The sequence below is a fragment of the Takifugu flavidus genome, chromosome 11 (genome assembly GCF_003711565.1).
Source record: "Takifugu flavidus isolate HTHZ2018 chromosome 11, ASM371156v2, whole genome shotgun sequence".
Lineage (NCBI taxonomy): Eukaryota > Metazoa > Chordata > Actinopteri > Tetraodontiformes > Tetraodontidae > Takifugu > Takifugu flavidus.
Window position 1 is genome coordinate 110622 of NC_079530.1, and position 27524 is coordinate 138145.

General features: G+C 49.1%; 1 protein-coding gene across 5 annotated transcripts; it reads left to right on the plus strand.

Moving 5' to 3' along the window:
- Positions 1-27479, plus strand: hspa12a (heat shock protein 12A). Of its 5 annotated transcripts, none has more exons than XM_057046772.1 (13): positions 1-350; positions 11343-11419; positions 11876-12000; positions 12710-12896; positions 13052-13156; positions 14806-14922; positions 15873-16044; positions 16134-16148; positions 18481-18567; positions 21449-21553; positions 21636-21894; positions 24674-24777; positions 25537-27479. In XM_057046772.1, exons 1-13 carry the CDS (start codon positions 320-322, stop codon positions 26166-26168), a joined length of 2016 nt encoding a protein of 671 aa, XP_056902752.1. In that variant the 5' UTR covers positions 1-319; the 3' UTR covers positions 26169-27479. The 5 variants fall into 5 exon arrangements, with proteins under 5 accessions (XP_056902752.1, XP_056902751.1, XP_056902755.1 ...); XM_057046771.1 differs by having other exon boundaries at positions 2-350; positions 11873-12000; XM_057046775.1 differs by lacking the exon at positions 16134-16148 and having other exon boundaries at positions 2-350.
- Positions 27480-27524: the final 45 nt, after the last annotated feature.

A 27524-nucleotide genomic window follows, 5' to 3' on the forward strand; every position in this document is an offset into this window, starting at 1 on the left:
GTGTGTGCTCGTGCGGGACTCCTGAGGACACATGGCGCACACACCAGTGCAGCGCAGGACCTCGCACACACTTGGCCGCCTTCCTGTCCCGGACAGCTTGACTGGGAGGGGCGGGCGGAGCAGCAGTCTGGGCTCCAACATCCTCTCTGCCGAGCCTCTCCAGCCCCGGACTTCCCGAGATCTCCTCCCGGAGCGTTACGAGTCTCCGTAGACCGGCAGCGGACCCTTTATTCCCCCCGTTTGATCCAGGACATCCAGGAAAATTGCTTTTTGTGGCTGCATCGGAGAGAAGGCTCGGCTGGAAGCGAAGCTGCAGGACATGATGAGCGAGAAGGAAGCGATCCGAACAGGTAGGCTGCGCGTGCCAAACGCCCCCCCGCACATGGCTTTAAAGCCGCGCTCGTCAGTGCACGGGCGGAAACGCGTGACGTGATGTCCCGTTAGATTTTCGACGGTTCGACGGAGGCGTTTTCGCGTTGTTGACTGCGCTAAAGTCTCGCTGGTGCATCATCTGCAGTGCGGACAGGCTGGGACAGGACAGCCGCGGAGGACAGGACAGGACAGGACCGGACAGCCGCAGTGTCCCCGACCTCGCCCAGCCCCCCGAGCAGGGCCGCATTCTGCGGTAAAACATGGGAGGGAACAAGTTTAGGCGCTTCTGCTTGAACTTGTCAGGTGGTTCACAGTCGTGTGGAGGGAAAACGAGGCCCCGAGTCCTCCATAACGGCGCAGAGCTCGGTCACGTGGTCCGTCCCCCCAGAGTTGAGTCAGTGCAGCAAAAGTCTGCATCACGGTGTCATCAGGTAGATTTTCACTATAAAAGTCTGAATCAGGGTGTCATCAGGTAGATTTTCACTATAAAAGTCTGCATCAGGGTGTCATCAGGTAGATTTTCACTATAAAAGTCTGAATCACGGTCTCATCAGGTAGATTTTCACTATAAAAGTCTGAATCAGGGGGTCATCAGGTAGATTTTCACTATAAAAGTCTGAATCAGGGGGTCATCAGGTAGATTTTCACTATAAAAGTCTGAATCAGGGGGTCATCAGGTAGATTTTCACTATAAAAGTCTGAATCAGGGTGTCATCAGGTAGATTTTCACTATAAAAGTCTGAATCAGGGTGTCATCAGGTAGATTTTCACTATAAAAGTCTGCATCAGGGTGTCATCAGGTAGATTTTCACTATAAAAGTCTGCATCAGGGTGTCATCAGGTAGATTTTCACTATAAAAGTCTGCATCACGGTGTCATCAGGTAGATTTTCACTATAAAAGTCTGAATCAGGGTGTCATCAGGTAGATTTTCACTATATAAAAGTCTGAATCAGGGGGTCATCAGGTAGATTTTCACTATAAAAGTCTGAATCAGGGGGTCATCAGGTAGATTTTCACTATAAAAGTCTGCATCACGGTGTCATGTCATCAGGTAGATTTTCACTATAAAAGTCTGAATCAGGGTGTCATCAGGTAGATTTTCACTATAAAAGTCTGCATCAGGGTGTCATCAGGTAGATTTTCACTATAAAAGTCTGCATCAGGGTGTCATCAGGTAGATTTTCACTATAAAAGTCTGCATCACGGTGTCATCAGGTAGATTTTCACTATAAAAGTCTGAATCAGGGTGTCATCAGGTAGATTTTCACTATAAAAGTCTGAATCAGGGGGTCATCAGGTAGATTTTCACTATAAAAGTCTGAATCAGGGGGTCATCAGGTAGATTTTCACTATAAAAGTCTGCATCACGGTGTCATCAGGTAGATTTTCACTATAAAAGTCTGAATCGGGGGTCATCAGGTAGATTTTCACTATAAAAGTCTGAATCAGGGGGTCATCAGGTAGATTTTCACTATAAAAGTCTGAATCAGGGGGTCATCAGGTAGATTTTCACTATAAAAGTCTGAATCAGGGGGTCATCAGGTAGATTTTCACTATAAAAGTCTGCATCAGGGGGTCATCAGGTAGATTTTCACTATAAAAGTCTGAATCAGGGTGTCATCATCAGTAGATTTTCACTATAAAAGTCTGCATCAGGGTGTCATCAGGTAGATTTTCACTATAAAAGTCTGAATCAGGGGGTCATCAGGTAGATTTTCATTTCACTATAAAAGTCTGAATCAGGGTGTCATCAGGTAGATTTTCACTATAAAAGTCTGAATCAGGGTGTCATCAGGTAGATTTTCACTATAAAAGTCTGCATCAGGGGGTCATCAGGTAGATTTTCACTATAAAAGTCTGAATCAGGGGGTCATCAGGTAGATTTTCACTATAAAAGTCTGAATCAGGGGGTCATCAGGTAGATTTTCACTATAAAAGTCTGAATCAGGGTGTCATCAGGTAGATTTTCACTATAAAAGTCTGAATCACGGTGTCATCAGGTAGATTTTCACTATAAAAGTCTGCATCAGGGTGTCATCAGGTAGATTTTCACTATAAAAGTCTGCATCAGGGTGTCATCAGGTAGATTTTCACTATAAAAGTCTGAATCGGGGTCATCAGGTAGATTTTCACTATAAAAGTCTGCATCAGGGGGTCATCAGGTAGATTTTCACTATAAAAGTCTGCATCAGGGTGTCATCAGGTAGATTTTCACTATAAAAGTCTGAATCAGGGTGTCATCAGGTAGATTTTCACTATAAAAGTCTGAATCGGGGTCATCAGGTAGATTTTCACTATAAAAGTCTGAATCGGGGTCATCAGGTAGATTTTCACTATAAAAGTCTGAATCAGGGTGTCATCAGGTAGATTTTCACTATAAAAGTCTGCATCACGGTGTCATCAGGTAGATTTTCACTATAAAAGTCTGCATCACAGTGTCATCAGGTAGATTTTCACTATAAAAGTCTGAATCGGGGTCATCAGGTAGATTTTCACTATAAAAGTCTGAATCGGGGTCATCAGGTAGATTTTCACTATAAAAGTCTGAATCAGGGTGTCATCAGGTAGATTTTCACTATAAAAGTCTGAATCAGGGGGTCATCAGGTAGATTTTCACTATAAAAGTCTGAATCAGGGGGTCATCAGGTAGATTTTCACTATAAAAGTCTGAATCGGGGTCATCAGGTAGATTTTCACTATAAAAGTCTGAATCAGGGGGTCATCAGGTAGATTTTCACTATAAAAGTCTGAATCGGGGTCATCAGGTAGATTTTCACTATAAAAGTCTGAATCAGGGTGTCATCAGGTAGATTTTCACTATAAAAGTCTGAATCAGGGGGTCATCAGGTAGATTTTCACTATAAAAGTCTGCATCAGGGTGTCATCAGGTAGATTTTCACTATAAAAGTCTGAATCACTCTGTTCACTAGAGATTTCCTTGTTATGGGAATGTTTTGTATTCATGTCCGTGTTTACTCCAGATATTCCAGATTCTTCCCACAGTTGAAGACTTTATGGGACGAGTGTATAAGTGAATGGTAACAACTCACGAGTTTCTAGGGTGAGTTCTTGCTTCGCACGTGTGGGTGAGACCCACCCAATGTGACCTTGATAGCGAATAAATTTAAATACACAATGGATGGTGGATGGGTGGACGGATGATGGATGGTGGATGGGTGGATGGATGGATGATGGATGGTTGATGGATGGATGGATGGTGGATGGTGGATGGGTGGATGGGTGGATGGTGGATGTGTGGATGTATGGATGGTGGATGGGTGGATGTATGGATGGTGGATGTGTGGATGTATGGATGGTGGATGTGTGGACGGATGGATGGTGGATGTGTGGACGGATGATGGGTGGATGGATGATGGATGGATGATGGGTGGGTGTGTGGATGTATGGATGGTGGATGGGTGGATGTATGGATGGTGGATGGATGGATGGATGGGTGGGTGGGTGGATGGGTGGACAGATGGGTGGGTGGACGGATGGACGGATGGACAGATGGGTGGATGTATGGATGGTGGATGGATGGATGGATGGATGGATGGGTGGACGGATGGGTGGATGGATGGATGGATGGATGATGGATGGATGGGTGGGTGGATGGATGGTGGATGTATGGATGGTGGATGGATGATGGATGGATGGTGGATGGATGATGGATGGATGATGGATGGATGATGGATGGGTGGGTGGATGGATGGATGGTGGATGGATGATGGATGGTTGATGGATGATGGATGGATGATGGGTGGATGATAACTTGAATAACTTTAGTGTTTTTCTGTATCCGAGCTGCTTGTTGAGGGAACCTTCTGTCCAGAGGGAACGCTGAGCCGGAGCTGCTTCCTGCCTGGTGTCAGGCTCAGACAGGAGCCATGTGGAGGAGGAGGTCAGAGTGTGGGGGAGTGGGACTCACAGGATGGGGGAGGTGCTTTCCATGGTCCATCAGATAGGAGCTGTTAGAGGGAAGGAGGGAGGGAGACATGAACCCTCTCAGGAAGCCCAGCTCACAGGCAGCATTTAGCATTCTGCACATTCATGGAGCCTCTGGCTCAGCTTTTCTCCACATCTGTGGAAAAGGAAAAGGAATAAACCAGCGTGAGCAGGAGTGGGAATGGAACGCTTTCACGTTTATTCATGGCTGATCGAGACGTTCCCTTGATCTGAACCTTAGGCCTCTTCACAGCGTGGTCCGGCCCGTTTCCTAGGTGGGGCTCAAATACCATTCTCCTCTCCTGGGTATTTGTTCTATCCTCCTCCTCGCTCACCAGGCACCACATGTGCAGGGAGCAGTTGTGCATCTTTACTTTGCTATTGTAACAGTGGAACGCGTCCTCAGCCCGGCCTCCTCAGCCCGGCGTCCTCAGCCTGGCGTCCTCAGCCCGGCGTCCTCAGCCCGGCGTCCTCAGCCGGGCGTCCTCAGCCCGTACTCCTCAGCCCGGCGTCCTCAGCCCGGCGTCCTCAGCCGGGCGTCCTCAGCCGGGCGTCCTCAGCCGGGCGTCCTCAGCCCGGCGTCCTCAGCCCGGCGTCCTGAGCCCGGCGTCCTCAGCCCGGCGTCCTCAGCCCGGCGTCCTGAGCCCGGCGTCCTCAGCCCGGCGTCCTCAGCCCGGCGTCCTGAGCCCGGCGTCCTGAGCCCGGCGTCCTCAGCCGGGCGTCCTCAGCCCGGCCTCCTCAGCCGGGCGTCCTCAGCCCGGCGTCCTCAGCCCGGCGTCCTCAGCCCGGCGTCCTCAGCCCGGCGTCCTGAGCCGGCGTCCTCAGCCCGGCGTCCTCAGCCCGGCGTCCTCAACCCGGCGTCCTGAGCCCGGCGTCCTGAGCCCGGCGTCCTCAGCCCGGCGTCCTGAGCCCGGCGTCCTGAGCCCGGCGTCCTCAGCCGGCGTCCTCAGCCCGGCGTCCTGAGCCCGGCGTCCTGAGCCCGGCATCCTCAGCCCGGCGTCCTCAGCCGGGCGTCCTCAGCCCGGCCTCCTCAGCCGGGCGTCCTCAGCCCGGCGTCCTCAGCCCGGCGTCCTGAGCCCGGCGTCCTGAGCCCGGCGTCCTGAGCCCGGCGTCCTGAGCCCGGCGTCCTCAGCCCGGCGTCCTGAGCCCGGCGTCCTCAGCCCGGCGTCCTCAGCCCGGCGTCCTCAGCCCGGCGTCCTGAGCCCGGCGTCCTGAGCCCGGCGTCCTCAGCCCGGCGTCCTCAGCCGGGCGTCCTCAGCCGGGCGTCCTCAGCCCGGCGTCCTCAGCCCGGCGTCCTCAGCCCGGCGTCCTCAGCCCGGCGTCCTCAGCCCGGCCTCCTCAGCCGGGCGTCCTCAGCCGGCGTCCTCAGCCCGGCGTCCTCAGCCCGGCGTCCTCAGCCCGGCGTCCTCAGTCTGGCTTGGTTCCTTCACACCTGTGCTGTCATGCACACGGTCTGCTTAGCTCCACCTTCAGTGCTTTAGCTTTCCCATCAGCTAACAAAGCCAGTGAGGGCTGCTGGGTTCTCCTGGAGGAGCTGACATGTAAAACAAGTGAGCTCCGTGTCTGTAGGTCTCCCTCCATCAGCTGCTGCTGCTAAAAGACTCAAAATGAAATTCGAGATTTGTGTCTTACTTCCTGGTGCTCGTAGTGATGAAGGGATGATTATTGACATGAAAGTCAGCACAAGGCTGATCTATTTTGGACTAGTCTGGGTTGAGAGGCCTTTCCCCCACACTGGGGGCGGTGTGGGTGCAGCTCCTGTTGTTTCCACCACAGATAAGCAGGAAGGAAGACCATTGTTCCGCCAGGCCTTTAAAGCTGTTCCTGAACAGAAGCCCTCTGCCCTCCCCCGGACCCTGGTGCTGCTGCTGTGGGCCTCGTTATGGAAGTGATTGTGTTAGCTACACCATGGAGCACTGCTCAAAAATGTGAACCCAAACCTCTGAGCAGAAATCGGAATTCTTTGGACCAAAGCTCCTAATAGAAACCAGAACTCTAGAATCAATCATTTGGTTTTCAAATAAATGGCAGATAGTGTATTTACCAAGAGATTGGCTGCTAAAATTCTAAAAGAGAATAAACAGACAACTTTGGCAGGGTTGGGGTGTTGGGGTCCCCGGGCTGCTAATGTGGTTGGGGTCCCCAGGCTGCTAATGTGGTTGCGGTCCCCAGGCTGCTAATGTGGTTGGGGTCCCCAGGCTGCTAATGTGGTTGGGGTGTTGGGGTCCCCGGGCTGCTAATGTGGTTGGGGTGTTGGGGTCCCCGGGCTGCTAATGTGGTTGGGGTGTTGGGGTCCCCAGGTTGTGGCTCATTAGCAGCCTACAGTCATGGCGACGGAGATGGTGGACTCCTTGTGTTGGCGCTGGAGCGAGGAGCCCAACCTGTTGTTCCAGTGGTGAAGGTTCTGACGGCCCTGGTAGAGGTTTAGAGCAAGACCACTTTGTTTTCGAGCCTTATGAAAAATGCTGTAACATCATAATGCTGTCTCGTGCATTATGATGCATGACCTTTGAACTTGTAGATGCCATTTTGATTGTTACTGGAGCACCTGCAGAGGAACTGCCTGTTTGAGATGTTTCAGTCAGGCTTTAGAGCTCATCACAGCACAGAAACAGCACTTCTTAAAGTCACTAATGATCTTCTCATAGCTTCAGATCATGGACTGGTCTCTATGCTGGTTCTGCTGGACCTCAGTGCTGCTTTTGATCCAGTTGATCACAACATCCTGTTACAGAGACTGGAACATGTGATTGGGATTAAAGGGACAGCACTAGACTGGTTTAGATCATATTTATCTGATAGATACCAGTTTGCTCATGTCCATGGTGTTCCCTCCTCATACAGTAGGGTTAGCCATGGAGTTCCTCAAGGTTCTGTACTCGGACCAATCCTCTTCACATTGTACATGCTTCCCTTAGGGAACATTATTCGGCAGCATGGGATAAATGTTCATTGTTATGCTGATGACACTCAGCTCTATTTATCCATGAAACCAGAGGAGACAGAGAAGTTAGTGAAGCTCCAGACCTGTCTTAAAGACATAAAGTCCTGGATGTCTTCAAATGTCCTCCTCCTTAACCCAGGAAAAACTGAGGTCATGGTGTTTGGTCCTGAACCTCTCAGGGATAGATTAGATCACATGATCACTCTAGATGGGATCTCATTAACATCTAGTCTCTCTGTGAGGAATCTAGGAGTAACTTTTGATCAAAATCTCTCCTTCAACTCACACATTAAATTAGTCTCTAGAAGTGCCTTTTTTCACCTGAGGAACATCTCAAAGATCAGGAAGCTACTGACCCACCATGATGCTGAAAAGTTAGTCCATGCATTTGTTCCTTCCAGGCTGGACTATTGTGATTCTTTATCATCAGGGTGTCCAAACAACTCTTTAAGAAGCCTCCAGCTGATCCAAAATGCTGCAGCCAGAGTTCTGACAGGTATTGACCACAGAGGTCACATGACTCCTGTAATGGCGTCTCTTCATTGGCTGCCCGTTAAATTTAGAATCATTTTTAAACCCCTTCTTCTGACCTACCAGGTCCTCAGAGGCCTAGCTCCATCCTACCTGGAGGAGCTAGTGATACCTTATCAGCCCAATAGACCGCTCCGCTCTCAGAATGCTGGTCTACTTGTGGTTCCCAGAGTCTCTAGGAGTAGAATGGGGGGCCGAGCATTTAGCTACCAGGCCCCCCTGCTATGGAACCAGCTCCCTGTCCAGGTACGGGAGGCTGACTCCATCGCCACTTTTAAGATCAGACTTAAAACCTTCCTCTTTGAAAAAGCTTATTGTTACTAATTCTGTAGTTCCAGTTACTATCATAGACAGACAGATTATCACACTTAGGGGGTCGTCTAATCATTAGGTCACATCTTAGCTGTGCTGCTATAGGCCGAGGCTGCCGGGGTCCGGAAACATGATCACCTGACAGGCCTCTGTCACCCCACTGGGTCATGGTTTCCTCTCCTCTCCTCTCTCCTCTCCTCTCCTCTCCTCTCTCTCCTCTCCTCTCCTCTCCTCTCCTCTCCTCTCCTCTCCAAGGAGTTTTTCCTGCCACTGTTGCTTGTCTGGGGTCAGGCCCTGGAATTCTGTAAAGCACCTTGAAACAATTTTGATTGTAAAAGACGCTATATAAATAAAGATTGATTTGATGGCTACTTCCTCTCTCTTGGTGGTCAGCAAGCCACATACTGGTGCGTTACCACCACCAACTGATGTGGAGTGTGGATTTTCACACCAAAACACAACCAGAGCATTCTGGGATTTGTAGTATTAGCACATGCGCTTTAAGCGGTAATACCGGCGGGCCAGCTCTAATAGTCAATTGGTATGGCTGCACGGGCCAAATATAATTACATTGCGTGCCAAATTTGGCCCACGGGCCAGAGTTTGGCACCTATGGTCTAGAGACAATGTTGATTGTAACAGACGTTGATAAATAAAGATTGGTTTGATTTTATTGGACGACAGGACAGGAGCCCAAAGGGCGACAAGCAACAGCGTGCAGCTGCTTGAAGAGGCGTGTGCTGGGGTCACTGCTGGGTCACTGCTGGGGTCACTGCTGGGGTCACTACTGGGGTCACTACTGGGTCACTGCTGGGTCACTGCTGGGTCACTGCTGGGGTCACTACTGGGTCACTACTGGGTCACTGCTGGGGTCACTGCTGGGTCACTGCTAGGTCACTGCTGGGGTCACTGCTGGGGTCACTGCTGGGGTCACTACTGGGTCACTGCTGGGGTCACTGCTGGGTCACTGCTAGGTCACTGCTGGGGTCACTGCTGGGTCACTGCTGGGGTCACTGCTGGGGTCACTACTGGGTCACTGCTGGGGTCACTGCTGGGTCACTGCTGGGGTCACTACTGGGGTCACTGCTAGGTCACTGCTGGGGTCACTGCTGGGGTCACTGTTGGGGTCCCTGCTGGGGTCACTGTTGGGGTCACTACTGGGGTCACTACTGGGGTCACTGCTGGGTCACTGCTGGGGTCACTGCTGGGTCACTGCTAGGTCACTGCTGGGGTCACTGCTGGGGTCACTACTGGGTCACTGCTGGGGTCACTACTGGGTCACTACTGGGGTCACTGCTAGGTCACTGCTGGGGTCACTGCTAGGTCACTGCTGGGGTCACTGCTGGGGTCACTACTGGGTCACTGCTGGGGTCACTGCTGGGTCACTGCTGGGGTCACTACTGGGGTCACTGCTAGGTCACTGCTGGGGTCACTGCTGGGGTCACTGTTGGGGTCCCTGCTGGGGTCACTGTTGGGGTCACTACTGGGGTCACTACTGGGGTCACTGCTGGGGTCACTGTTGGGGTCACTGCTGGGGTCACTGTTGGGGTCACTACTGGGGTCACTACTGGGGTCACTACTGGGGTCACTGCTGGGGTCACTACTGGGGTCACTGCTGGGTCACTGCTGGGGTCACTGCTGGGGTCACTACTGGGGTCACTGCTGGGTCACTGCTGGGGTCACTGCTGGATCTCTGACAGCTCCTGGCAGAACACTTCCATTAGAGGAGTCCCAGGAAACCTGTTTTCATTCCCACTTAGACTAATTGATGTGCGCAGCACCTCATCCTTTCACCAACATGCTCTTGTGGCTTAGGAAGAGTCACTTAGGGGAACAGATGGAATGTGAACAGGAAGTCAGTGCCCCTGCTGAGAGGAGGGCCAACAGGAGCCTCCTCATCCTCCTACCTTTAGACTTTGGCGCCACATTGGAATTTGTTCCACGTCTCAGAACAAGTCAGATCACTGACGAGAAGGTGTCCTGTTCTTCAACACTAGGTGGCGATATTGGTTTTAATATTTCACCCCCCACTTAAGGGAACCTAATAAAGAACTGGAGTCAGGAGGCAGAGCATCATCTCCACCAACATCTCCAGCTTTGTTCATCTCGTACGTAATGTACGCTTGTGCAGAGAGGATACACGCTCTCCTTGTTGTCATGGTGATTTGGAAGGCCACATGCTAACGCTGCCTTTCTTTTCCACACCGACATTGAGTTCAGCTGTTATTTCACTGGTGAAGAACTTGGTATAAAGCTGGGCTGGAGCTGCGGCGTCCGACACGTCGCAGCTCTGCAGGTGATATTGGTCCAGCCGAGACGTCCGAGACAAGAAGTAGCTTTTTATTTGATGAAGAGGACAGACAGGAGGAAGGTCTTCTGCGGGGTCAGGGTTGAGGTCACGCTCGGTGGCACCGTCCTAGTTTAGAGACCACAGCTGAAGTAGGTCACAGGGACACATCATGTATCTGCCACCGAGCTCGTTGGCTACAAACGCCGGTGCTTGGTTGAGCGTCAGAACGCTCCGAAGGCGTCGGGCCGTGTTGGCAGCTTTATTCCTGTATTGAGATTTGCATGAGAGCTTCGGCCGTTGCAGAGGTGATTTGGGCTCCCGGGGCTGCAGAGACACTGACGGGATTCTGGTTCGGTGTTTTGTAGCCACAGGCGGTCTGTAATTCTGCACCGTAATTGCCTGGCAAAGCGTTTTATGGTCCTTCAGACCACTCATCCACTCTGTAGGGGTGGACTGGAGAAAAGGGCGAGGCAGGCAGGAAAATGGGATGGATAACATGGCGTCCTGCTGTGGAACAATTCTGCCAGACACTTACAATATGTTGAGGGAGCCTCATTGTTGTGAGCGCTCTGTGGAGGCTATTAAGGCAAACTAATGAAAAGGACGGGAGCAAACAGACAGACGAGCCTGACGTGAATGGAAATGTCACCGCCTTTTAAAAGCAATCATTCTGGAGATGGAAAGGAGCCAGCTTTTCAGGTCCTGGCAACAATGCTGGCTTCCCCTTCTGTCCAAAACGCTCATGACTGCAGCTCCACAGAAACCATCCGTGTGCTGGTCAGACTGGACCACCGGGCCACCTGGAGCTTCCTGAACTGGTGCTGAGTCAGGTTCTACCTGTGCTCCCTCACATGAATGTGGCCAGAGGAATGTGGCCCCTGCTGGGCCCCCTGTTGCTGCCATTGTTGAGGGCTTTGACTCGAGCATGTGTGTGTCCCGTTGACAGATGCAGAGGCTAACCCTTCTCCAGCCAAGAGCATCGGGGACCCAGGGATTACTCCGCTCTCTCCGTCACACACACAGGTTGGTTCTTCTTCTGCAGACACTCTTTTCCTGCCAGCTGCAGCTTGACTGAGCTCAAAGGAGCTGCTGGTCAAAATACTGCGGATTCCTATAGTTCCTGAAGGCATCACGACTGGAAGTGCTGCCCGCCTTCCTCGCTGGCCGCCTGCTTACGTAAGAGAGTGTGAGGCCCGGTGCAGGTTTGACCCGATTGGTTCACTGCTGCAACACAGCAACAACACACACTTACAATTCAACACACACTCTCCTTATCTCCTGTAAAATCTCTCTGTCACCTTTTATTGTGTCTGTCATGGTGTGCAGCTGTAGTCCAGGACCCTGGGCCCTTTGATCTTCTGCTGATTGTTGCTTATCTGGTCCTTGTTGCTGCTCCTTCTCTGAACTTCTTTGATATTTAGTGTTTAAACACAACGGCTGTAGTTGGATGGTATCTGTGTGAATGTGTGTGCACAGCAGGATGAGACCGAGCAGATGCCTTCAGGGCCGTCCTTCGTGGTGGTCGTGGCCATAGACTTTGGCACCACGTCCAGTGGGTACGCCTACGCCTTCACCAAGGAGCCGGAGTGCATCCATGTGATGAGGTAGGCTTCTAAGGGCTTCAGCCGTCCTCTGAACTTTCAGGGACGCACCAGAGACCAATCAAAGAACCAAACAACCACCTTTTCTGACTCTCATACGCTTATTTTCCTGCACTGAAACGGACTCCCAAAAGGTGATGTTGTCCTACTGCTGTGGTCGAACCAACCCACCAGGTTCTCCTCACTTTAGACAATTCCACCACGCGAATATCCTGAGTACATCCAGCATGTTCCATGTGGACCTTTGCTTTTGAAGGTTCTGAGTGGCCTCGTCCCTCCATTGAAGGACTTTATATGTAAAGCAACAAAGAAAAGAGTAGAGCAAGTGAAGAGACTGTCATAGAGACCCGGTGCCGGACTAAATCTGGCCCGATGGTGGGATGCACCACCACTTCCTGTTGGGAACTGTGACAACTGCTCCAAGAACCAGTGGTCCTGGACCCACCCATCAGTCCCTGGTCCATGGTTCCCACCTGGCTGTTTTGAGTTTACTCCTGATTCCAGCGTTCTCCCCCGTGATATTCCTGTTGTCATGCTTGCTGCCTCAGGACAGCAGGTTCATTGTAGCTATTGTGCTAACGAGCTATTGTGCTAACGAGCTTAATGCTGCCATGTTGATCAGCGCTCACTGTCCTGAGCCTCTGCTATCGTTAAAGGTCCAGTCTCAAAGGTGTTTTATGCAAGTACAGAAGACGCGCTTGTCTTTATCCAGGCGGTGGGAAGGCGGGGACCCTGGCGTGTCCAATCAGAAGACTCCAACCACGATCCTGTTGACTCCAGACAGGAAGTTCCACAGTTTTGGTTATGCAGCCCGTGACTTTTACCACGACCTCGACCCCAGCGAGTCCAAACTCTGGCTTTACCTGGAGAAGTTCAAGATGAAGCTGCACACTACTGCAGTGAGGGAGAGCACTTCTGCACACACACACACACACACACACACACCACACACACACACACACACACACACACACGCGTGTTGTGCAGCATTTGTGTTGTGCTCAGTGTTATTACAGGCCTCTCCTCTTGTGTAATAACCTATATGTGCTTGCAGAACCTGTCCATCAACACGGACCTCCACGCAGCCAATGGCAAGCGAGTGAAAGCTTTGGATATTTTTGCGTATGCGCTGGCCTTCTTCAAAGAGCAAGCCCTAAAGGTAGGCTGGTACCCTGACCCTGACCCTGACCCTGACCCTGACCCTGACCGTAACCCTGACCCTAACCCTAACCCTAACCCTAACCCTAACCCTGACCCACACCACCACCAGTGCTGGTGGCATCACCTGGCCTGACGGAGCTCCGTCCTCATTTAGAGCAGATCAGGAGGAGAGTAATAACGCTCATTTAGAGCAGATCAGCAGGAGTAATAACGCTCATTTAGAGCAGATCGGCAGGAGTAATAACGCTCATTTAGAGCAGACCGGCAGGAGTAATAACGCTCATTTAGAGCAGACCGGCAGGAGTAATAACGCTCATTTAGAGCAGATCAGCAGGAGTAATAACGCTCATTTAGAGCAGATCAGGAGGAGTAATAACGCTCATTTAGAGCAGATCGGCAGGAGTAATAACGCTCATTTAGAGCAGACCGGCAGGAGTAATAACGCTCATTTAGAGCAGATCAGCAGGAGTAATAACGCTCATTTAGAGCGGATCGGCAGGAGTAATAACGCTCATTTAGAGCAGATCAGCAGGAGTAATAACGCTCATTTAGAGCGGATCAGCAGGAGTAATAACGCTCATTTAGAGCAGATCAGCAGGAGTAATAACGCTCATTTAGAGCGGATCAGCAGGAGTAATAACGCTCATTTAGAGCGGATCAGCAGGAGTAATAACGCTCATTTAGAGCAGATCAGCAGGAGTAATAACGCTCATTTAGAGCAGATCAGGAGGAGTAATAACGCTCATTTAGAGCAGATCGGCAGGAGTAATAACGCTCATTTAGAGCGGATCAGCAGGAGTAATAACGCTCATTTAGAGCGGATCAGCAGGAGTAATAACGCTCATTTAGAGCGGATCAGCAGGAGTAATAACGCTCATTTAGAGCAGATCAGCAGGAGTAATAACGCTCATTTAGAGCAGATCAGCAGGAGTAATAACGCTCATTTAGAGCGGATCAGCAGGAGTAATAACGCTCATTTAGAGAACATCAGCAGGAGTAATAACGCTCATTTAGAGCGGATCAGCAGGAGTAATAACGCTCATTTAGAGAACATCAGCAGGAGTAATAACGCTCATTTAGAGCGGATCAGCAGGAGTAATAACGCTCATTTAGAGCGGATCAGCAGGAGTAATAACGCTCATTTAGAGCGGATCAGCAGGAGTAATAACGCTCATTTAGAGCGGATCAGCAGGAGTAATAACGCTCATTTAGAGAACATCAGCAGGAGTAATAACGCTCATTTAGAGCGGATCAGCAGGAGTAATAACGCTCATTTAGAGCGGATCAGCAGGAGTAATAACGCTCATTTAGAGCGGATCAGCAGGAGTAATAACGCTCATTTAGAGCAGATCAGCAGGAGTAATAACGCTCATTTAGAGCGGATCGGCAGGAGTAATAACGCTCATTTAGAGCAGATGAGCAGGAGTAATAACGCTCATTTAGAGCAGATCAGCAGGAGTAATAACGCTCATTTAGAGCAGATCAGCAGGAGTAATAACGCTCATTTAGAGCAGATCGGCAGGAGTAATAACGCTCATTTAGAGCAGATCGGCAGGAGTAATAACGCTCATTTAGAGCACATCAGCAGGAGTGATAACGCTCATTTAGAGCAGATCGGCAGGAGTAATAACGCTCTTCTCCCTGCAGGAGCTGAGCGATCAGACGGGCAGCGAGTTTGACAACAACGATGTGAGATGGGTGATCACAGTTCCTGCCATCTGGAAGATGCCAGCAAAGCAGTTCATGAGAGAAGCAGCTTACAAGGTGGGAGAACAAAGATCTCTGCTCCACCAACTGACTCTTCCCATCATCACGACATCACTGACACAGGCAGGACGGCTGCTGATGGCCCCCCCCAATACCCAGAACCCCCCGACACCCTTCAGGACCCCTCAGTGTCTGTCTGTCTGTCTGTCTGTCTGTCTGTCTGTCTGTCATCTATCATCCATCTATCCATCCTGCAGTACCACCGTTATCCACCGGGGCTCTAGGAAGCCCTTTTTCCATCCACTCGAATATATTCAATCATGAACTGTGGTCACTCATACATGTCAACATCTAAATTTCATCATTCTAAAATTGTTATTGAATGAGCTAATCACCTAGAACCCCCCCCCCCAGAATAAGCCTGTAGCCTGGGACAGTGTCAGTGTGATGATGATATTTGTGTGATCTACGTCTTTTCTCTCCTCTGCCTGTCCTCCCCCCTTCTTCTCCACATTTACCCATTAACAGGAGCCGCCCCCCCCCTCCTGTTAATGGGCAGCTTTTCCTGCCCCTGTTGGCTGTGGGGGGGTCAGACCCTGGGATTCTGTGACGCTCCTCGAGACCATTTGGGTTTTAGCAGACGCTCAGAAATAAAGATGAACTGAATTCCAGCCTTTTCATCCACCATCAGAACGGAATTTAATTTGAAGCTTTGGTGTTGAGACGACTTTGTTTTCTGATTCTTTCCAGCCTCATTATTCCCTATCCAAGTAGAATGATTCGATCAGGTGGATGAGGGTTCTTCACTGGTGGAGTATTGTGTTTTCCTGCACTGCTTCACTTTGGAACAGAAACCGTGACCCCTGTGTGGACCCAGCAAAGACGCTGTGGCGCGCGCGCGTGTGCGTGTGTGTGTGTGTGTGTGTGTGTGTGTGCGTGCATGTGTGTGTGTGTGTAAGGCTCCATTGGCAGCAGCCTCTATTGTGACCGACGGCGTCTCCTTGCAGGCTGCTCTGGCGTCTCGGGACGCCCCAGAACAGCTGATCATCGCCTTGGAACCAGAGGCAGCTTCAATCTACTGCCGGAAGCTGCGCCTGCACCAGATGGTGGACCTGGGGACCCAGACCACCCACAATGACCTCGGTACCAATGACAATGTGGGAAGTGGAATGACTCAAGGTAACTTCAGTCCTGCCTGGGATCTTTCGCCATTTCTCCGTCGACAACGCCAATAATGACATTTTTATCACGCTTATCTTCGTTCCCAGTGTCTCCAAGTCCTGGTAAACACTGTTTCCTAAATACTCAGAAAACGCATGAAAAAGCAGAGAAATGTCAGATTTAGTATTCATTTCAATCCCCACAAGCATTTTGCTTCTCTTAAGAGATTTTTGCCAACTCACCTGGAACACTCATCAGTTCCTGTCGAGATAATTGTGCTTAAAGTTTAAACTCAATTCGCCATTATTGTTCAACTGGCAGATTTGGCACCAAATATGAGAAACAATAATGAATCTGTTGAAAGGCAAATGCTCCGTTTGCTCCACTGCAGCTTGTTTTTCCTGCCTCAACCGTCACTTCCAACATTCCTTCACTTTTCATCCTGGCTGCTGTTCACCTGCACGCGACCACCTGTTCGCCTGAGATCTGCTCTGTTGTCACACCTGTATCATGCTAACCCCACTAACAACGAGAGGAAGGCGAGCAGGGAAGCAGCTTGCTAGGTTCCAGGCGTAGCGCTCGTCCTTTGCTCTCTTCTCTTCTTACAGTGGTCGAAGGAGCATTTTTAGACATCCTTAAAATTATGAACGGAATATTGGAAAATATCTGTGGGAAAATCCTTTTATGAAACAAAACTGAAGTCCTGACACTTTCAAGTTGTCACTTTTCAACATTATTGGTATCAGATGTAAATAGGAATGTTCAAAGGTGAAAACTGGACACAATTAGCAATATATGGATGTGGTACATACGAATGACCAACATCTGCTCTCTACGAGCAAAGTGGGGACATTTATAAGTGGGGACATTTATAAGTGGGGACATTTATAAGTGGGGACATTTATAAGTGGGGACATTTTAGCTGCTTCTCACAACTTCAACAGACTGTTTGAGGTTTAAAACATGATTTAAAGGTTAGAGTTAGCAACCAGCTAATGGTTATCACAAAGATAGAAGTGCGCCTCTGTGCATGAGCACATGCGTGATTGGACTGGGATTGGACTGGTTCTCTTCCACACCGTTGAGTTGTGAGGTCACAGGTGTGTGAGGTCACATTTGTGTGAGGTCACAGGTGTGTGAGGTCACATTTGTGTGAGGTCACAGGTGTGTGTGTGGCACTAAGTGTACGTTCGTCCTGTGTACGTCCTGTTGGGCCGCTACGATGTCCTCAACCTGAGTTTGGCTGCTCTCCACATCCCAGTGAGGCTGAAGGGCAGATCCACCGCCCCAGTGAGGCTGTAGCATAAACTGCCGTGCACTGTCAGCACCCTCACCTGGAGATAAGGTGACCCAGAAATCTGCATTGGTGAGGAGACAGGCCAGGCCTCTGCCCCACTGTGGACCTCCCAGTGTGATCTCCCTAAGTGGAACACAGTCCGCCACTCTAGGAACACGTCCAAGGGACTCTGCAGGGGTGTGTCAGTCCCAACAACCCCAACATTCAAAGCCTGAAGGACTCGAGTTCACTCCTCTTCCACTCGTGGAGCCCTTCCACCGTTGGTACGCAGCACCAGTGACCTTGGCCCAAAGGAGACAACACCCGCTCTGAAGGTCATCGGCTTTCTTCATTGGGACATTCATCCTTTGAGATCCTCAAGGAACTCTCATCACATCAAAGAACTGTGTCAGAACTGTGTCAAATAGAAGCCCAAAACACAAAGAGCATTCGGAGTTTCTTAAGGAAAGGTTGTTTTTAGCAGAAGATGTGTGAACCAGTAGTCAAGTTCATGTAGACAAGTGAACTCACCAGTTCTGCACCTTCACAGTTTATAAACTTGTTTGCATGTTCTCCCTGTGAGCGTTAAGATCTTTCACCTCCTGAGAGAGCCGTCCTGGGCCGTCCCACGTAGTCCTCCTAGGTGAATACACCTCAAAATAAGCTAGTTGAGCAGCACTCCATTTCCAGACCATTTAAAATCAGCTCACCTTTGTAAAAAAGAGTCGGGAAAAGATCATCTTGGCTGTCAAAACTCAAAAATAGAAGGCTAGTTTGAGATGTTGGGCTGTGAAAATAAAGTAACGGAGCGTTTGTTTCAGGCTGCTGTGACGATGCGATGATGGTCCCACCAACACTTATGGTGCACAGGAGCACGTTCTGCTGCTTCAGGAGGCTTCAGGCACCTTTTATGGAACATGACAGGACCAGCGAGCGTAAACAATCTAACAGAAGATGCAAACAGTGGATATTAGGGGACACCAAGAGAAGAAGTGCATTTAATCTCATGTTCTAAGACGGTTAGAGACAGTCCACCAGTGACGCAGGTGCTTCACGAGGCGCGTGTCCGTCAGATGTTGCTCCTCCAGTTCAGTCGCGTGTTTGCTAGCTTGTCTAACAGCACTGTTCCACCAGCTTCACAGCATCACTCACAACATCTTCTCTCTGTTAACAACCAGCTAAGGAGCATGTTCGACGCAACCGGCAGAGCCGCACCTTTTTGGTGGAAAATGTCATAGGAGAACTTTGGTCGGAGCTGGAAGAAGGTAGAGTCTTTCTCTTCTTTTACTAATCTGACCCTCTTCTAGAGTTCTTCTACTGGTGTATCCTGTCTTTAGATACAACGCAGTTGCAAAGTTTTAGCCTCTTTTTCCACCACGTGTCATGTTTGTGCCAAAATAAGTATCAAAATATCAAATAGTCTGGCAGTCAAATATATAGTCAAGGTTTGGAAAGAAAGACACGCTTGTCTACACAGTTTGACAGCTGCAGATCCACGTCAGGGTCAATCAAAAGCATATGGAGTAACCCTCTTCCTCAACGAGGGCCATCCGACAAGATGGAGCAATTAGCTGATCAGCCAAACACGTGGTCTCAACTCAGCTCCTCCAGGCCTGGAGACGAGCTCCAGGCAACCTGCTCAGGTTGGAACCAGCATCAGAATATGGGGCAGAAAGGGGACTGAAGAGACTTTGAAGCTAGCCCGGTTGTTGGTGCCAGGCGGACTGATCTGAGTCGTCCAGAACCTGCTGATCTACTGGGATTTTCACCCACAACCATCTCCAGGGTTTTTACTGAGACTGGTCCCAAAAAGAGAAGCTATCCTTTGAGCAGCAGTTTTGTGGATGGAGATCAGATCAGAGGAGAATGGGCAGACTGTTTGAGATGCTAGAAAGGCAGCAGTAACTCTAATAACCTCTGGTTCCAACCAAAGAACCCAAGAGGACATGTTCTTGGCCCACTTTGGGCCCCTCAGTACCAGCTGAGCATGGTTTAAATGCTGCAGCCTCCCTGAGGATCGTTTCTGCCCATGTCCATCCCATCTGGACCACAGTGGACCATCTTCTCAGGCTACTTCCACCAGGATAATCCACCATGTCACCAAGCTCACATCATCTCACCCTGGTTTCTGGACCATGACCGTGAGCTGACAGTACTCCAGGGGCCTCAGAGCTGCCAGATCTCAGTCCAATAGATCACTTTGGTGGAACAGGAGATCCTCATCATAGATGTGCAGCTGACAGAAGGCAGCAACATATTCTTGACAAACTGTGTCTCCAACATCTGGCTGAAAGTGTGTGATGAAGAAATGAGGCAGTTCCGAAGGCAAAAGTGGGTCCAACCTTTTACTAATGAGGTGACCTAAAAATGTGCCCGCTGAGAGTACGTTAAAATAGGACTATAAGTTATTGCACACTCAGATAGCAGCAGACTGACTAAACCACTGTGAGGCAACTGGAGGGGGGTCTGGGCGGGGGGGGGGGGGGGGGGTGTTCTGAAATAAGCAATATATTTAAGTATTTAAAATTCATAGTAAAAACTCTCTCCCTCGCCCTCCTGGGCGGTGCCTCCTTCCTCCAGACTCGGGTCCTCTACCAGAGGCCTGGGGGTCTGAGGGTTCTGACCAGGATCCCAGCTGTTCCTGGACTGTGCTCTTCTGGACAGAGATCTCTGATGTGGTTCCTGGTATCTGCTGGAGCATCTACTCAGGTTGGGGGTTACTGCCCCTAGTGTCCCGATCACCACTGGGACCACTGTTGCCTTCATGCCCCACATTCTCTCCATCTCCTCCTTCAGCCCTTGGTACTTCTCCAGCTTCTCCTGTTCCTCCTTCGATGTTGCTATCACTCGGGATTGCTACATCATCACCACCACTGTCTTCTGGTGTTTATCCACCACCACTATGTCAGGCTGGTTGGCCACCACCATCTTGTCAGTCTGGATCTGGAAGACCCACAGGATCTTGGCCTGCACTTTTCTCCACCTGGACCCTGGGACCTCCAGTCCATACCCAGATGTTCCTGTCCACTATGCCAGCCACCTGGTTATGCCGCTCCATGTATGCCCTGCCTGCCAACATCTTGCACCCTGCTGTGATGTGCTGGACTGTGTCAGGGGCGTCTCCACACAGCCTCCACCTGGGGTCCCGTCTGGTCTGGTGCCTCTGCCTCTATATCGACTGGATAGGGTGGTTCACGCTGCTGACTGTGGTGCAGAAGGTTACTGGTTCGAGTCTTAGGCAAGGCCCTTTATGCTACATGCCTATACCTAACACTAACGCACAATGGCTACAAGACCTACAGGCAGAGCAAAGCCAACACCCAGGACACTACCCAGTAGTCATCACCCTAGCAGAGATCCAGACAAGAGGGTCCAAAATGAAGAGCTGCCCGATAGGATCCACACCTACTAGCTTAAGAAGCTGACTGCACTCCATGAACGCCTGGCAGCACAGAGGAACCAGCTGCTAACATCAGGGAACCACCCAGAGTGGCTAACCCAGGACCGGACAGTCCTCATAATGAAGGACCCCCAGAAAGGCACAATAGAGTCCAACTACCGGCCCATAACCTGCCTCAGCACCTATCGGGCATCATAGTGGCACAGAAAGGCATAGGGAACAGCACCAGAGGAGCCAAGCACCAGCTACTGGTCGAGGAAGAGATTTTTAATTTTGTTTTAATATAATTATTATTCTTATATAATGTAGAGCTCGGACCTACTTGATGGGTAGGACTAGCAGAAAAACAAAGACAGAAGCAAGCATCAGTAATACCTAGTGGTTTGAACACTGCACAGAGAGTTTAGCCTTTGTTTTCCTGAACTTGGAGCTCATTGGTCACTCAATGCTTGGCTAGTCTTGTTCTTAATTTTGCTAGAAGATAAAAATAATCGAATATTTTTTCAGATAAATGTGTTGATACATTATTTTAATCAGGATGAGTCACCATAAAAAGCTACATTATAAAGAGATCCAAAATATGGAAAAAAGAACCGTGGTTAATGTAATCTCAAATGTACTTTAAGATGTGGATCATGTGATGTCAGCTGCTGTGTCGTTGATCATCATGTTTCTTCTCCTCCATCATGACACAGAAGAACCTGCATGGTGAAGCAGAGGTAATAGTATCTTTTAACTGTGTACAGGTGACCGTTATGTAGTGGTGGACTGTGGTGGAGGAACAGTAGACCTGACTGTCCATCAGATCCGTCTGCCTGAGGGACATCTCAAGGAACTTTACAAGGCCTCAGGTCAAAGGACTTAAAACACTCTTACTTACATTTCAGCAAAATGTTTCAACAAATGTAAAAGTATAACATTCCACTTCCCTAGGTGGTCCCTACGGTTCTCTTGGAATTGACTATGAGTTTGAGAAGCTCCTGTGTAAGATCTTTGGCCAGGATTTCATCGACCAATTTAAGATTAAGAGGCCAGCTGCTTGGGTTGACCTCATGATTGCATTTGAGTCTCGAAAGCGTGCAGCAGCTCCTGACAGAACCAACCCACTCAATATCAACCTCCCTTTCTCCTTCATTGACTACTACAAGAAGTTCAGAGGCCATAGTGTGGAACATGCATTGCGCAAAAGCAAGTAAGAACAACACAAACAGAACCAACCCCCAGTTGATTTATTCTGGACTCTACTGTATCTGTTGTCTGTCTAAACTGTGTGTACCTTGAATCTGTTGAACAATGAGTTTCCATTATACTCAGAGTAAAGACACCAGTAGCAACCAAATGGGATACACTCAGTAGGATATCAGGTTCACAGTTGCCACCTGAAGATAAAAGTACTCAAGGATGACCACAAATCAGGGGAAATCATCTTTATTTATGAGCATCCAGTGAAGGAGGAGATGGGGGAGGACATATAGAAAATAGACATACATTACTGCAAATACATTGATTACATCAGTACAAGAGATGGGGTGAGAGGTTCAAAGGTCAGTGCACAGCCATGAGGTCGGCGATACCTGTAGATGATCATAGAACTTCTCTGATACTGTGACAAGAATGGATGTAAAATCTACTAGGCTAACAAAATTCGTCTCATCTTCTTCTGCTTATCCTATACCGGGTGGTGGAGGTAGCAACCTTAGCAGTGATGCCTAGACTTCCTTCTCCCCAGACACTGCCTCCAGCTCTTCTGGTAGTATTCCAAGGCGCTCCCAAGCCAGCGTAGAGACGTAGTCTCTGCAGCATGTCCTGGGTCTGCCCGGGGCCTCCTCCTGGTGGGACATGCCTTAAACACTTCCCTAGGGAGGCGTCCAGGGGGCCTCCTCAACAGGTGCAAAGTGGCTCTACTCCCAGCTCCTCTCGAGTGACTAAACTTCTCACTCTATCTCTAAGGGAGTGCCCAACTACCCTGTGGGGAACCTCTGGTGGCAAGCAAGACGTTGTGTGATATTTACTGATTGCAACCTTAGCTACTTGACTACTTCCCTCTGAACATACCTGAGTACTGTTATTGGTGCTCATTGTTCTACTGGTCTTGCTCCAATCCCAGAAAATGCTAGGCTTGTTTCTAAGTCTTTGGTGGGTATTCCTTCAGTCAGCTTCGCTCAGGCCAACTTGAAATCAGTTGCACCGATCTGAGTATCAGGTATTTAAAGGTGCTTTACTGTTTAATTGTCATCGAAAGCATCAGCCCTCCTGATCAGCCCCTGTTGAGCCAAGAGCTTTTTGGGTTAACACCCACAAGTCTACCTGCACAAGTCAACCAAAGCTAGGACAACCTAGCAGGGCTGAACAAATAGGTCTAGGTGTACCACTGCCTCTTGCACATGACATTCTCTATTAACACCAGTTCTCTATCCCAGTGTTCCTCTCCTCACTCAGAAGGGTACGCTACTCTAGAAGATGGCATAACTTCATGAATCTCTACCGAATCAAACAGCAACCTCTCACACAATCTGCCTTCTCCATCGCCTGTGGAGCTGTCCGTCAGATGGCTTCATTTCTGCTTACACTAACCTCTGTTTAGACATCCTTGCTCTCACATTCTCTTATACTTACATACCATTTTCTGGACGCAGTGGTGGGACTGGTTTGTCAATTTCTATATCATGGACATTATCTAGACTGCTTCCTTCACACAAATATTCCTCTTTTGAATATCATGCTGTTCTGGTGACAGCTCTGGTTGAGGTCTACGTGGTTATTACCTACCATCCACCAGGACAACGGGGTGATTTTGCAAGTTTAACACACTGTCCCGAACAGGCTAGCTCCTCATCCCTAAGCATCAATGTCCTTTGCTTGTCCTGGGGGATTTCAACATCTACTAAGACATCCATCTCCACTTGCAGCTCCACATCACATCAGGTGCACTTGATTATCATGACTCAGCATTGTGAAGCAGGCTTGCCCTCTTTAAACATGTGACATGGAAGGCGTTGTCCAAGGACACCAGATGGAAGATTGAAGCAGCTTCTGAGTTTCATAATGGATTTAAAAGCTGTCTAAGGGAATCTACAGGTGGATAAACAGCTGTCAGTATGTCCAGGTCTGGCTGTCCAAGCAGGTTCAGCCCTGCAGCAAGAAGCAAGATGCCCTAGAATGTCTTCAGTGGACCATCAGCAAGTCCTGCTACTATTGATGTGAATGTTCTGATGTACTGCGAGGCTAATTAGAATATATAAAAATAAGTTGGTAGACATGGTAAACACCTCTTCTTCAAATGATAGAGGTGATGGTGGCTTGGGTTAGGGTTAGTTGGGTTAGAGTTAGGGTTGGTGTGGTTAGGGTTGGTTGGGTTAGAGTTAGGCTTGGTGGGGTTAGGGTTGGTTCGGTTAGGGTTGGTTGGGTTAGAGTTAGGCTTGGTTAGGTTAGGGTTGGTTGGGTTAGAGTCATTTGGGTTAGGGTTAGGGTTGTTTGGGTTAGGGTTAGGGTTGTTTGGGTTAGGGTTAGGGTCGTTTGGGTTAGGGTTAGAGTTAGGGTTGGTGGGTTTAGGGTTGGTGGGGTTAGGGTTAGGGTCGTTTTGGTTAGGGTTAGGGTTGTTTGGGTAGGGTTAGGGTCGTTTTGGTTAGGGTTAGGGTTAGGGTTGGTGGCTTTAGGGTTGGTGGGGTTAGGGTTAGGGTCGTTTTGGTTAGGGTTAGGGTTGTTTGGGTTAGGGTTAGGGTCGTTTTGGTTAGGGTTAGGGTTAGGGTTGGTGGCTTTAGGGTTGGTGGGGTTAGGGTTAGGGTCGTTTTGGTTAGGGTTAGGGTCGTTTTGGTTAGGGTTAGGGTTGGTGGGTTTAGGGTTGGTGGGGTTAGGGTTAGGGTCGTTTTGGTTAGGGTTAGGCTTGGTGGGGTTAGGGTTAGGGTTATAAAGGGGTTAGGGGTGGTTGAATGTAAAATCCTTTGCATGTAACCAATTCTTTTTTTTTGCAGTGTGGATTTTGTTAAGTGGTCATCCCAGGGGATGCTGAGGATGAGTCCAGATGCGATGAATTCTCTCTTCAAGCCCACCATAGACCACATCATCCAGCACCTCAGTAAGTTCTGACATGTCCCAACATCAGCACCCCTCCGTCTGTCACCTGGTTTACCAGTTTAGTGTGTCCAACCAGATAAAACCACACTGCTCATGCATATTTAGGACCCAAATATTCTTTTAAGTGTGTTTCAGAAACACCTTTAACCACTTTCCATCAGTTCATTGGACCATAAATTTGCTGTAGCTTTTCACCTGCTGGTCTCTCCCTAAATCCAGTAACCTGCAGTATTTAATGGGGGGGGGGTGTAAGTGGGTAAAAGTAGGTCATATTGCTTTAACATCTTTTCTGTCCGGATCATTTTTAATTTTCTAAAAGTATTTGTGAGTTTGGTCTTTATCAGAACAACAGCAAGAAGTAAGAGAAGAAACTGGCCACATTAAAAAAGGAATGTAGTTATCAAAAAGGACAAATTTAGCCTCAATTGAATCAGTGATGATTGGAGGAGAGAGACACTAACGAGGGATGATCAGAGAGCTTTCAGCCCCCAGCAGGTGGGACAGAAGGCAGGACAGGCAGGTGTAACTCCACAGGGAGACGGCGAGGAGGACCGGGGTGCAGACAGACGGGTTAGGGTTAGGGTTACACCTCTTCTCACTGACTATAACTTTCAGTCCGACTCCACACAGCTGAGACGCTGATGCCCATTTCCCTCTGGAACTGTCATATTTGCATCAGGCCATGTTGGAGCCATTGTCTTCACTCCTTTCTGCCAGTGTCTCTTGTTTTGTTCATCACTGTTCTCTCGTTCTCCTCCAGCTGAGCTCTTTGAGAAGCCAGAAGTGGGTGAAATTAAGTTCCTGTTCTTAGTGGGAGGCTTCGCAGAGTCTCCTCTGCTCCAGCAAGCTGTCCAGAACATGCTCCAGGGCCGCAGTCGTGTCATCATACCGCACGACGTTGGCCTGACCATCCTGAAGGGCGCCGTGCTGTTTGGGTTGGATCCCAGCATCATTAAAGTGCGCCGCTCACCCCTCACGTACGGGGTGGGTGTTCTCAATCGCTTCGTGGAGGGCAAACACCCAGCAGACAAGCTGTTGGTGAAAGACGGCACACGGTGGTGCACCGACGTCTTCGACACCTTCATTGCTGCTGACCAGTCTGTGGCCTTGGGCGAGAAGGTAAAGAGGAGCTACACGCCGGCCAAGCCCTCACAGCAGGTCATAGTCATCCACATCTACTGCTCGGAGGACGAGAACGTCGGCTTCATCAGCCAACCGGGCGTCAGAAAGTGTGGGACCCTTCGCCTGGATGTGAGCGGAACCAAAACGGTGGCGCCCCGGCGGGAGATCCAGACGCTGATGCAGTTCGGTGACACGGAGATCCGGGCCATGGCGCTCGATGTGTCGACTGGGCGCACGGTCAAATCTAGCATTGACTTCTTGGGTCAATAAGGGAATACGTGTGCACACACATACACACACATACACACACATACACACACATACACACACATACACACACATACACACACTCGTTCATCTCAGACCAGTAGAGGCAGCGCTGAGATGAGTCCCTGGTCCTGGTCCCCCCCCCGTAATAATCCTCCCTCAGAATCAGAATCGGTCAGTAATATAATCACGTATGACCCAACAGTGTTGTGGCGCACTGCTGCCAAACACACAAAACACACATTTGACCTCTTTACACAGACACACACGTTTTGTGTTAATATCAGTTTCTGTAGCATCGTAAAGTCTTCAGCTTCATCAAACTCCCTGTGAACGGCTGAGTGGGACCTGGAGGCCTGTGTGTGCACGGAGCTGAAATCTAAACACGCACGCACACACGCACACACACACACACAGACAGTACTGAAAGGCACGTCTGTTTAGCTTTTGGTTGACTTTTTGCCATTCTTTGGCCTTTGTGATACATCCAGGCTGTTTTTATTCCGTTTTCTTTCCCGACTGGTTTTCACCAGCCGCCCAACATCAACTGTTGGAGTTTATAACATCAACTGTTGGAGTTTATAACATCAACTGTTGGAGTTTATAACATCAACTGTTGGAGTTTATAACTGTTGGAGTTTATAACATCAACTGTTGGAGTTTATAACATCAACTGTTGGAGTTTATAACTGTTGGAGTTTATAACATCAACTGTTGGAGTTTATAACTGTTGGAGTTTATAACATCAACTGTTGGAGTTTATAACTGTTGGAGTTTATAACATCAACTGTTGGAGTTTATAACATCAACTGTTGGAGTTTATAACATCAACTGTTGGAGTTTATAACTGTTGGAGTTTATAACATCAACTGTTGGAGTTTATAACATCAACTGTTGGAGTTTATAACATCAACTGTTGGAGTTTATAACATCAACTGTTGGAGTTTATAACTGTTGAAGTTTATAACATCAACTGTTGGAGTTTATAACTGTTGGAGTTTATAACATCAACTGTTGGAGTTTATAACATCAACTGTTGGAGTTTATAACTGTTGGAGTTTATAACATCAACTGTTGGAGTTTATAACATCAACTGTTGGAGTTTATAACATCAACTGTTGGAGTTTATTACATCAACTGTTGGAGTTTCTAACTGTTGGAGTTTCTAACTGTTGGAGTTTATAACACCAACTGTGGGAGTTTATAATGTCGTCACTCAACATTTAGCTAGTTTGGACGCACGCTGCTCAGTTCTGATAGATTTCCCCTGTAAAGTTGCTGATTGTATCAATATAAAACGTACTGGAAGAACAATATTAGGAACACCCAATAACAATCCGCATGTATTTAGTTAAACAA

Coding starts and splice junctions, on each gene's coding strand:
- hspa12a (XM_057046771.1), top strand. CDS start 320: ATGATGAGCGAGAAGGAAGCGATCCGAACAG. Junction 21,554..21,635: donor GGAACTTTACAAGGCCTCAG/GTCAAAGGACTT, acceptor CCACTTCCCTAG/GTGGTCCCTACGGTTCTCTT. Junction 21,895..24,673: donor CATGCATTGCGCAAAAGCAA/GTAAGAACAACA, acceptor TTTTTTTTGCAG/TGTGGATTTTGTTAAGTGGT.